Source organism: Petromyzon marinus, chromosome 72 (genome assembly GCF_048934315.1).
Source record: "Petromyzon marinus isolate PM22_M1 ecotype Great Lakes invasive population chromosome 72, UKy_Petmar_22M1.pri1.0, whole genome shotgun sequence".
NCBI classification, from domain to species: domain Eukaryota; kingdom Metazoa; phylum Chordata; class Hyperoartia; order Petromyzontiformes; family Petromyzontidae; genus Petromyzon; species Petromyzon marinus.
The window spans coordinates 4,101,755-4,113,679 of NC_133738.1; the positions used below are offsets into that span (position 1 = coordinate 4,101,755).

The following is an 11,925-nucleotide window of genomic DNA, read 5'->3' on the forward strand; positions in this document are numbered from 1 at the left end:
ACGTGCGTGTGTGTGTAGTGTGTGTGTATGTAGTGTGTGTGTGTAGTGTGTGTGTATGTAGTGTGTGTGTGTAGTGTGTGTGACGTGTGTGTGTATATAGTGTGTGTGTGTATGTAGTGTGTGTAGTGTGTGTGTGTAGTGTGTGTGTATAGTGTGTGTGTAGTGTATGTGTGTGTAGTGTGTGTGACGTGTGTGTGTATAGTGTGTAGTGTGTATGTAGTGTGTGTAGTGTGTGTAGTGTGTGTGACGTGTGTGTGTGTATGTAGTGTGTAGTGTGTGTGTATAGTGTGTGTGTATGTAGTGTGTGTGTATGTAGTGTGTGACGTGTGTGTGTATGTAGTGTAGTGTGTGTGACGTGTGTGTGTATAGTGTGTGTGTAGTGTGTGTGTAGTGTGTATGTAGTGTGTGTGTGTAGTGTGTATGTAGTGTGTGTGTGTAGTGTGTGTGACGTGTGTGTGACGTGTGTGTGACGTGTGTGTGACGTGTGTGTGTATGTAGTGTATGTAGTGTGTGTGTATGTAGTGTGTAGTGTGTGTGTAGTGTGTGTGTGTATGTGTGTAGTGTGTGTGTAGTGTGTGTGACGTGTGTGTGTGTGTGTAGTGTAGTGTGTGTGTGGTGTGTGTGTGTAGTGTAGTGTGTGTAGTGTGTGTGTAGTGTGTGTGTGTAGTGTAGTGTGTGTGTGTAGTGTGTGTGTGTAGTGTAGTGTGTGTGTGTAGTGTGTGTGTGTAGTGTAGTGTGTGTGTAGTGTGTGTGTAGTGTGTGTGTAGTGTGTGTGTAGTGTGTATGTGTGTAGTGTGTGTAGTGTGTGTGGTGTAGTGTGTGTGACGTGTGTGTGTGTGTGTATGTAGTGTGTGTAGTGTAGTGTGTGTGACGTGTGTGTGTATGTAGTGTGTGTGACGTGTGTGTGTAGTGTGTGTGTATAGTGTGTGTGTATGTAGTGTGTGTAGTGTGTGACGTGTGTGTGTATGTAGTGTGTGTGTAGTGTGTGTGACGTGTGTGTGTATGTAGGGTGTGTGTGTAGTATTGTGTGACGTGTGTGTGTATGTAGTGTGTGTAGTGTGTGTGTAGTGTGTGTGACGTGCGTGTGTGTGTAGTGTGTGTAGTGTGTGTGTAGTGTGTGTGACGTGTGTGTGTATAGTGTGTGTGTAGTGTGTGTGTGTTGTGTGTGTGTATGTAGTGTGTGTAGTGTGTGACGTGTGTGTGTATGTAGTGTGTGTAGTGTGTGTGTAGTGTGTGTGACGTGTGTGTGTATAGTGTGTGTGTAGTGTGTGTGTGTTGTGTGTATGTAGGGTGTGTGTGTAGTATTGTGTGACGTGTGTGTGTATGTAGTGTGTGTAGTGTGTGTGTAGTGTGTGTGACGTGTGTGTGTATAGTGTGTGTGTAGTGTGTGTGTGTTGTGTGTGTGTATGTAGTGTGTGTAGTGTGTGACGTGTGTGTGTATGTAGGGTGTGTGTGTAGTATTGTGTGACGTGTGTGTGTATGTAGTGTGTGTAGTGTGTGTGACGTGTGACGTGTGTGTGTGTGTGTAGTGTATGTAGTGTGTGTGTATGTGTGTATGTAGTGTAGTGTGACGTGTGTGTGTAGTGTGTGTGACGTGCGTGTGTGTAGTGTGTGTGTAGTGTGTGTGACGTGCGTGTGTGTGTAGTGTGTGTGTATGTAGTGTGTGTGTGTAGTGTGTGTGTATGTAGTGTGTGTGTGTAGTGTGTGTGTATGTAGTGTGTGTATGTAGTGTGTGTGTAGTGTGTGTGACGTGTGTGTGTATATAGTGTGTGTGTGTATGTAGTGTGTGTAGTGTGTGTGTGTAGTGTGTGTATAGTGTGTGTGTAGTGTATGTGTGTGTAGTGTGTGTGACGTGTGTGTGTATAGTGTGTAGTGTGTATGTAGTGTGTGTAGTGTGTGTAGTGTGTGTGACGTGTGTGTGTATGTAGTGTGTAGTGTGTGTGTATAGTGTGTGTGTATGTAGTGTGTGTGTGTAGTGTGTGTGTATGTAGTGTGTGACGTGTGTGTGTATGTAGTGTAGTGTGTAGTGTGTGTAACGTGTGTGTGTATAGTGTGTGTGTAGTGTGTATGTAGTGTGTGTGTGTAGTGTGTGTAGTGTGTGTAGTGTGTGTGACGTGTGTGTGTATGTAGTGTATGTAGTGTGTGTGTATGTAGTGTGTAGTGTGTGTGTAGTGTGTGTGTAGTGTGTGTGTGTGTATGTGTGTAGTGTGTGTGTAGTGTGTGTGTAGTGTGTGTGTGTAGTGTAGTGTGTGTGTGTAGTGTGTGTGTAGTGTGTGTGACGTGTGTGTGTGTATGTAGTGTGTGTAGTGTAGTGTGTGTGACGTGTGTGTGTATGTAGTGTGTGTGACGTGTGTGTGTATAGTGTGTGTAGTGTAGTGTGTGTGTATAGTGTGTGTGACGTGTGTGTGTATGTAGTGTGTGTGTGTAGTGTGTGTGTGTGTAGTGTGTGTGTGTGTAGTGTGTGTGACGTGTGTGTGTGTGTGTGTGTAGTGTGTGTGTGTAGGGTGTGTGTAGTGTGTGTGTAGTGTGTGTGTAGTGTGTGTGTAGTGTGTGTGACGTGTGTGACGTGTGTGTGTATGTGTGTAGTGTGTGTGTGTATGTAGTGTGTGACGTGTGTGTGTATGTGTGTAGTGTGTGTGTGACGTGTGTGTATGTAGTGTGTGTGTGGTAGTGTGTGTGTGTAGTGTGTGACGTGTGTGTGTGTGTAGTGTGTGTGTGTGTAGTGTTTGTGTGTGTAGTGTTTGTGTGTGTAGTGTGTGTGTGTGTAGTGTGTGTGACGTGTGTGTGTGTGTGTATAGTGTAGTGTGTGTAGTGCGTGTGTGTAGTGTGTGTGACGTGTGTGTGTATGTAGTGTGTGTGTAGTGTGTGTGTAGTGTGTGTGTGGTGTGTGTAGTGTGTGTGTGTGGTGTGTGTAGTGTGTGTGTATGTAGTGTGTGTAGTGTGTGTGTGTGTAGTGTGTGTAGTGTGTGTGACGTGTGTGTGTATGTAGTGTGTGACGTGTGTGACGTGTGTAGTGTGTAGGGGTGGACAGTCCTCTACTCGGGGCAGCAGTCTGCCAAACAACAGGGTGTGGGTCTTCTTTTGAACAAAAGAATGAAGGGGGCGTGGGAGCGTGGCGGTGAGGTGTGGGAAGCTGTAAGCCCCAGGCTACTTTGGGCTCGCCTTCCCATCAACCGGTGGCGAGGAATGGTGGTCGTGGTTACTTATGCCCCCACCGAAGATGAACATCCGTGGAGGGATGCAGGCAAAGCCGATGAGTCAGATGCCTTCTATGACCTCCTGTCACAGGTGCTGGCTAAAGTGGCCCCTCGGGATAGAGTCATCATGTTGGGTGACTTCAATGCCCGAGTTGGTCATGATACTGGCACCTGGTCTGGAGTGATTGGAGGGCATGGGCCAGATCAGCTCAATAACAACGGTAGGAGGCTGCTAGATTTTTGTGCAGCCCATGGGCTTGTAATTACCAACACGCTGTTCCGGCATCGGCGCATCCACACAACATCATGGATGCACGCCGGGTCCAAGCAAGAATATCTGCTGGACTACATAGTGACGGACCAGCGAATGCGGGCCCATGTCCTTGACACCAGGACCTACCGTGGAGCTGATCTGCCCTCTGACCATCGACTAGTCATCTGTAAGATGCGCCTGCCATTCTTCCACTCCGGTGGTGGGTGTACACCCAGGACCCCATTCCAACCTAAGGTGGCCTGGTCTCAGCTAGCTGATGGAAGTTGCAAGCGAGAATTTCATCATCGCTTGCGGCTGGAGTTGGCATCGTCCCCGACTCCTCCTGATGTCGAGGGTAAATGGGCGAGGTTTAGGACTGTGACTCATGCAGCTGCAATGGCTGCTTTGGGTACGCGATCCAGACCTCCCTAGAGATCCTGGCTGACAGAGGAGATGTTCAGGATGGTTGAGAAAAAGCTGTAGTCATCGGCTACAGAATCCCACGTCAGAGAATGAGGAAGGCTTTACCGCAGCCTTCGCTCGGAGGTTCGGAGAGCCGTGAGGCGCTGCAAGGATGGGTGGTGGTCGTGGGTTGCTGAGGAGATGGAGTCTGCCTCAATGGCCCGCGATCACAAATCTCTATTTAAAAAGTAACCTGCAGAGCCACACCTATTATCATCATTAGGGGAAAGAACGGTAATACATTCTCCGACCCCCAGGAACAGGTTTGCAGATATGCTGAGCATTTCTGTGAGGTTCTGGAGGAGGGAAAATCCCTCAGCCAGGAAAACATCGTGGCACAAAGTGATGATGACCCTGCTGAGGCTGCGGTGCCTCAAATATTGGAAGAAGTCACCCCCTGTGAGTGGCTGGTTGAAGTGCCATCTGTTGAGGAAGTACTGAAGGCGATCCGGAGTCTGAGACCAGGAAAGGCAGCGGGCAGAGATGATCTCCCAAGCGAAATGCTGAGGGAGGGTGGCGTTTGTGCACAGACTGCCATATATGACATCATAACAGTCTGGACCACTGGACGGGTTCCGCAGGATTGGAAGGATGCCCTGGTGGTCCCCCTTTTTAAGAAGGGGGACCGCACAGACAGTAACAACTACAGGGGCATCTCACTCCTCAGTGTGCCGGGAAAGGTCCTGGCAAGGATTATTCAGTATCGCCTTGCCAGGCACGCTGAGGAGAGGCTTGCGGAGCCCCAATGCGGTTTCAGGAAAGGGCGGTCCTGCACAGATGCCATATTTTCTGTCCGTCTGCTACAGCAGAGGTGTAGGGAATTCCAACAAGACCTACATCTCTGCTTTATTGACCTGGTCAAGGCCTATGATACCATCAGTAGGCCTGGGCTCTGGGTCGTTCTTCGTGCTTTTGGAGTACCTGACCCTCTGCTCACGATCATTAAGGACCTTCATGATGGTGAGCGGGCCCGGGTAAAACTACGTGGCCGGGAGTCAGAACCATTCCCTGTACACCTTGGGGTGCGACAGGGATGTCCTCTGGCTCCCACATTATTTAACATCTATTTTGACCATGTAGTTCGTGAAGCCTTCAATAGCTGTACCGGGGGGAATCTCCATATGGTACAGATATAATGGGAGGCTGATCGATGCCCGGGTGCGGTCAAGGGATGGCTCCCTATTGGTCAACCACGTTATGTATGCCGATGATTTGGTAATAGCTGCTCATTCAGAGGATGAGTTGGAGATGCTGCTGCTGAGACTGGAGCGTGCCACTAAGAGATGGGTCCTTACCATCAGCCCCACCAAAACTAAGCACCTGCCTGGGTATTTTGTACCATTGGACACTCCACCCCCACAACTCCCAATCGGTGATGGGGCAGTTCTGGAGAGAGTGGAGAGTTTCCCATACCTGGGCAGTGTGCTTATGACCGGCTCCAGTTTAACAGCAGAGGTCTCCGAATCAGTCGAGCGGCAATATCTTTTCATCGGTTGCGTAACGCTGTGTGGAAGCTACCTGGTCTGTCGCTCCGCACTAAGCTTCAGGTCTTCTCGGCCACGGTCATTCCCTCCCTTCTCTACGCTTGCGAAACGTGGACCCCCTTAATGGAACATCTTCGCCAGTTGGAAACATTTAGGCTAGCCTTCCTACTATCCATCCTGGGTTTAACCAGGCTGGATTGTGTGAGGAGCTCACAAATCCTTGAAAGATCTGGGCAAGGTCCCATCGGTAAGCTCCTCCGGCAGGCAAGGCTGCGATGGCTGGGTCATGTAGCCCGCATGCCCAGCCACCGCATGCCGAAACAGCTTTTGTTCGGTCGGACCGAGGGGGCTAAACGGGCGCGGCACGGGCTAGAGAAGAGATGGAGTGATGTGGTACAGGAGGACGTGGAGCTGAGTGGACTTGCCGATGACCGGTACCAGCGGTGTCAAGATCGGCCTCTGTGGAGGAGGCTCGTGAAGGATGCTACTGGGCAGTTGGAGGCAGTCGCCCTCCAACAACAACGGAGGGCGGAGGAGCGACGCTCACAACAACGAGCGGAGCGCCGGGTGGCTAAAGCACAGCAGGTTGGCACAGTAGGGGGCACAGGTGGTGCATCAGCCAGTCGTCTCAGTCAGTCAACCCGTGGCACCTGGGTCTGCCCCGTGACCTCCTGCCAGCGGGCGTTCGACACTTCACGTGGCCTCAGGGTGCACATAGCCTGGCACAAGCGTCGTGGTGACGTCACCGCCACTTAGTGGCGAATGGCGGTTGTTGTTGTGTGTAACACCGTGTGTATGTATGTGTGTGTATGTGTGTGAGTAACACCGTGTGTTTGTGTGTTTACGTGTGTGTGTGTGTGTATGTGTGTGTAACACCATGTGTGTGTGTACGTATGTGTGTGTAATACCGTGTGTATGTGTGTGTATGTATGTGTGTGTAACACCGTGTGTATGTGTGTGTGTAACACTGTGGGTGTGTAACTCCATGTGTGTGTGTAACACCGTGTGTATGTGTGTGTATGTGTAATGTGTGTATGTATGTGTGTGTGTAAGACCATGTGTGTGTAACACTGTGTGTGTGTAACACCATGTGTATGTGTGTGTAACACTGTGTGTGCGTAACACCATGTGTATGTGTGTGTAACACTGTGTGTGTAACACTGTGTGTGTGTAACACCATGTGTGTATGTACGTGTGTGTGTGTAACACCGTGTGTATGTGTGTGTAACACTGTGGGTGTGTAACACCGTGTGTATGTGTGTGTGTGTATGTGTAACACTGTGTGTGAGTGTGTGTGTATGTGTGTGTAACACCGTGTGTATGTGTGTGTGTAACACTGTGGGTGTGTAACACCGTGTGTGTATGTGTGTGTAACACCGTGTGTATGTGTGTGTATGTGTGTGTGTGTGTATGTGTAACACTGTGTGTGAGTGTGTGTGTATGTGTGTGTAACACCGTGTGTATGTGTGTGTGTAACACTGTGGGTGTGTAACACCGTGTGTGTATGTGTGTGTAACACCGTGTGTATGTGTGTGTATGTATGCGTGTGTAACACCATGTGTGTATCTGTGTAACACCGTGTGTATGTGTGTGTGTATGTGTGTAACACCGTGTGTATGTGTGTGTAACACCGTGTGTATGTGTGTGTATGTGTGTGTAACACCGTGTGTGTGTGTATGTGTGTGTGTAACACCATGTGTGTGTGTATGTATGTGTGTGTGTGTAACACTCTGTGTGTATGTGTGTGTAACACCGTGTGTGTGTAACACTGTGTATGTGTGTGTTACACCGTGTGTGTGTGTGTGTATGTGTGTGTAACATCTTGTGTGTGTGTGTGTGTGTAACACCGTGTGTGTGTGTATGTGTGTGTGTGTAACATCTTGTGTGTGTGTGTGTAACACCGTGTGTGTGTGTAACACCGTGTGTGTATGTGTGTGTGTATGTGTGTGTAACACCGTGTGTATGTGTGTGTAACACCATGTGTGTGTGTATGTGTGTGTAACACCGTGTGTGTGTGTGTAACACCGTGTGTGTGTGTGTAACACCGTGTGTGTGTGTAACACCGTGTGTATGTGTGTGTAACACCGTGTGTATGTGTGTGTGTGTGTAACACCGTGTGTGTGTGTGTGTGTAACACCGTGTGTGTGTGTGTGTAACACCGTGTGTGTGTGTGTGTAACACCGTGTGCGTGTGTAACACCGTGTGCGTGTGTAACACCGTGTGTGTGTGTAACACCGTATGTGTGTGTGTAACACCGTGTGTATGTATGTGTAACACCGTGTGTGTGTGTGTAACACCGTGTGTGTGTAACACCGTGTGTATGTGTGTGTAACACCGTGTGTATGTGTGTGTAACACCGTGTGTATGTGTGTAACACCGTGTGTATGTGTGTGTGTGTAACACCGTGTGTGTGTGTGTGTATGTGTGTGTAACACCGTGTGTATGTGTGTGTAACACCGTGTGTATGTGTGTGTGTGTAACACCGTGTGTGTGTGTGTATGTGTGTGTAACACCGTGTGTATGTGTGTGTATGTGTGTGTAACACTGTATGTGTGTGTAACACCATGTGTGTGTAACACTGTGTGTAACACCATGTGTGTGTGTGTGTGTAACACCGTGTGTGTGTGTGTAACACCGTGTGTGTGTGTATGTGTGTGTGTGTAACACCATGTATGTGTGTGTAACACTGTGTGTGTAACACTGTGTGTGTGTAACACCATGTATGTGTGTGTAACACCGTGTGTATGTGTGTGTATGTGTGTGTAACACTGTATGTGTGTGTAACACCATGTGTGTGTAACACTGTGTGTAACACCATGTGTGTGTGTGTGTAACACCGTGTGTGTGTGTGTAACACCGTGTGTGTGTGTATGTGTGTGTGTAACACCATGTATGTGTGTGTAACACTGTGTGTGTAACACTGTGTGTGTGTAACACTGTGTGTGTATGTGTGTGTAACACCATGTATGTGTGTGTCTGCGCGTTTTCCAGGTCCCGCTCCCCACGTCGCCGCTCCCCACCTCCGCGTCGCCGCTCTCGCTCACCAGCACGGCGGAGACACTCCTCAAGCTCCTCACGATAGTCACACACATACACACAGACACACGTACACACACACGTACACACATACACACACGTACACACACAGACACACGTACACACACAGACACACACACACACACAGGTACATACAGATACTCCTCCAGCTCCTCACGATAGTCACACAGACACACGTACACACGTACACACACACGTACACACTCACATACAGACACTCCTCCAGCTCCTCACGATAGTCACACACAGACACACACACGTACACACATACACACACACGTACACACACACACAGACACTCAAGCTCCTCACGATAGTCACACAGACACACGTACACACACACGTACACACTCACACACACAGACACTCCTCAAGCTCCTCACGATAGTCACAGACACACAGACACATACTCACGTACACACACACACGTACACACACACACAGACACTCAAGCTCCTCACGATAGTCACACAGACACACGTACACACACACAGACACTCAAGCTCCTTACGATAGTCACACAGACACACGTACACACGTACACACACACGTACACACTCACACACACACAGACACACGTACACACACACGTACACTCACAGACACAGACACACTCACACACACAGACATTGGCGGAGCCGGGGGGGTGGGTGGGTGGTGACAGGGTGGGTGACATCCTGCGTGTAAGTGTACGACACTCGGTCTTTCGGACTCGGTGAAACTTCACTGTCAGAGCGTGTCGCCACCCGATGGCGTCTGGTTCAGCAGCCTGACTCTCTCTCTCTCTCTAAATCATTCCTGAAATTAAAATTTGTTCAATGTCACCCCGGCCTGAAATCCTGGCGCTGGCTCCGCCCCTGCACACAGACACACACACACGTACACACAGACACACACACGTACACACATATACACACACGTACACACAGACACACACGTACACACATATACACACACGTACACACAGACACACACACGTACACACATATACACACACGTACACACAGACACACGCCTCCAGCTCCTCCCTATAGTCACACACACACACAGACACAGGTACACACACAGACTCTCACACACACACACAGGTACACACATATACACACACGTACACACAGACAGACACAGGTACACACACAGATTCTCACACACACACACAGGTACACAGATTCTCACACACAGGTACACGTACACACACGTACACACAGACACACCCGCCTCCAGCTCCTCCCTATAGTCACTCGTACACACAGACACAGGTACACACACAGACTCTCACACACACACAGACTCTCACACACACAGATACAGGTACACACACAGACTCTCACACACACACACAGATACAGGTACACACACAGACTCTCTCACACACACACAGGTACACACACAGACTCTCTCACACACACACAGGTACACACACAGACTCTCACACACACACAGACTCTCACACACACAGATACAGGTACACACACAGACTCTCACACACACACACAGATACAGGTACACACACAGACTCTCTCACACACACACAGGTACACACACAGACTCTCTCACACACACACAGGTACACACACAGACTCTCACACACACACAGGTACACGTACACACACGTACATACACAGACTCACACACACACACATACACAGACACAGGTACACACACAGACTCACACACACACACAGGTACACACACAGACTCACACACACACAGGTACACGTACACACACGTACACACACACACGTACACAGACACAGGTACACACACAGACTCTCACACACACACACAGGTACACGTACACACAGACACACACACACTCCTCAAGCTCCTCACGATAGTCACACACACACGTACACACTCACACTCCTCAAGCTCCTCACGATAGTCACACACACGTACACACACGTACACACATACAACACACACGTACACACACACAGACACTCCTCCAGCTCCTCACGATCGTCACTCGTACACACACACGTACACAGACACAGGTACACACACAGACTCTCACACACACAGGTACACGTACACACGTACACAGACACACACACACGTACAGCAACAACAACCGCCATTCGCCACTAAGTGACGGTGACGTCACCACGACGCTTGTGCCAGGCCATGTGCACCTTGAGGCTACCACGTGAAGTGTCGAACGCCCGCCGGCAGGAGGTCACGGGGCAGACCCAGCAGGTGCCACGGGTCGACTGACTGAGATGACTGGCTGATGCACCACCTGTGCCCCCTACTGTGCCAACCTGCTGTGCTTTAGCCACCCTGCGCTCCGCTCGTTGTGAGCGTCGCTCCTCCGCCCTCCGTTGTTGTTGGAGGGCGACTGCCTCCAACTGCCCAGTAGCGTCCTTCACGAGCCTCCTCCACAGAGGCCGATCTTGACACCGCTGGTACCAGTCATCGGCAAGTCCACTCAGCTCCACGTCCTCCTGTACCACATCACTCCATCTCTTCTCTAGCCCCGTGCCTCCTGTACCACATCACTCTATCTCTTCTCTAGCCCGTGCCGCGCCCGCTTAGCCCCCTCGATCCGGCTGAACAAAAGCTGTTTCGGCATGCAGTGGCTGGGCATGCGGGCTATATGACCCAGCCATCGCAGCCTTGCCTGCCGGAGGAGCTCACCGATGGGACCTTGCCCAGATCTTTCAAGGATTTGTGAGCTCCTCACACAATCCAGCCTGGTTAAACACGTACTCACACGTACTCCCACACACGTACGCACAAACACGTACACACGTACTCGCACACAAACACGTACGCACAAACATGTACAAAGATCCCCCATTTAGCCTTAACAGACTGTAGGGGCAAGTGCTGTTAGCGAGCACCTATGAAGGCCGGAACGGTACACGAGGGGGTGGGTGGCCAGCACCACGCCAGACCGCCTTTGTCTCCCCAGTGGCGATGTTTACTACACACCGCACCAGGTACTCATTTGAGGCCGAGTCGACCTAGGGGAGGCCCGGGACCGGTTCAGATAATCGTCACTGGTGTTGGCCGTGAGCGGGAATCGAACCCGGGTCGCCAGGTTCATAGCGCAGCGTAGCGCTAACCGCTACACGACCGCTCCCCACTCAATAAAAACACGTACTCACACACAAACACGTGCTCAAACACGTACTCACGTACTCACACGTACTCAAACACGCACTCACGCGCACGTACACGTTCACACACGTACACACACGTACTCACTGACACGTACTCACGGTCACACATGTACTCACACACACGTACTCACACACGCGTACAAACACTTGCGAGAGTTTGCAACGCCACCACAAGGGATAAGCCGCCTCCAGACTCGGAGGAGGACACGTTTAGAGGATTCGAGACTAGGGTGGTGAGCAAGTGAGATGGACTCTTTGACCTTCCGAAACTGTAAGCGTACATGTGTCATCACGTTGCCGTGTTTGATTTCCTTTTTCCATTAAAAACGATAGTCCCATATAAA

The 11,925-nt window shown here is 50.1% G+C and overlaps 1 protein-coding gene across 3 annotated transcripts in view; it reads left to right on the top strand.

The window, feature by feature from the left end:
- The window catches only part of RNPS1 (RNA binding protein with serine rich domain 1), a 50,770-nt gene extending 38,845 nt beyond the window's left edge, over positions 1 to 11,925 (top strand). For 2 of the 3 annotated variants that reach the window (XM_076055673.1, XM_076055674.1), the window contains exon 7: positions 8,388 to 11,925. In XM_076055673.1, the coding sequence (XP_075911788.1) occupies positions 8,388 to 8,478 (91 nt within the window). In that variant the 3' untranslated portion in view covers positions 8,479 to 11,925. The remainder of the gene's footprint in view (positions 1 to 8,387) is intronic. The other variant, XR_012930560.1, reaches the window with a different exon arrangement.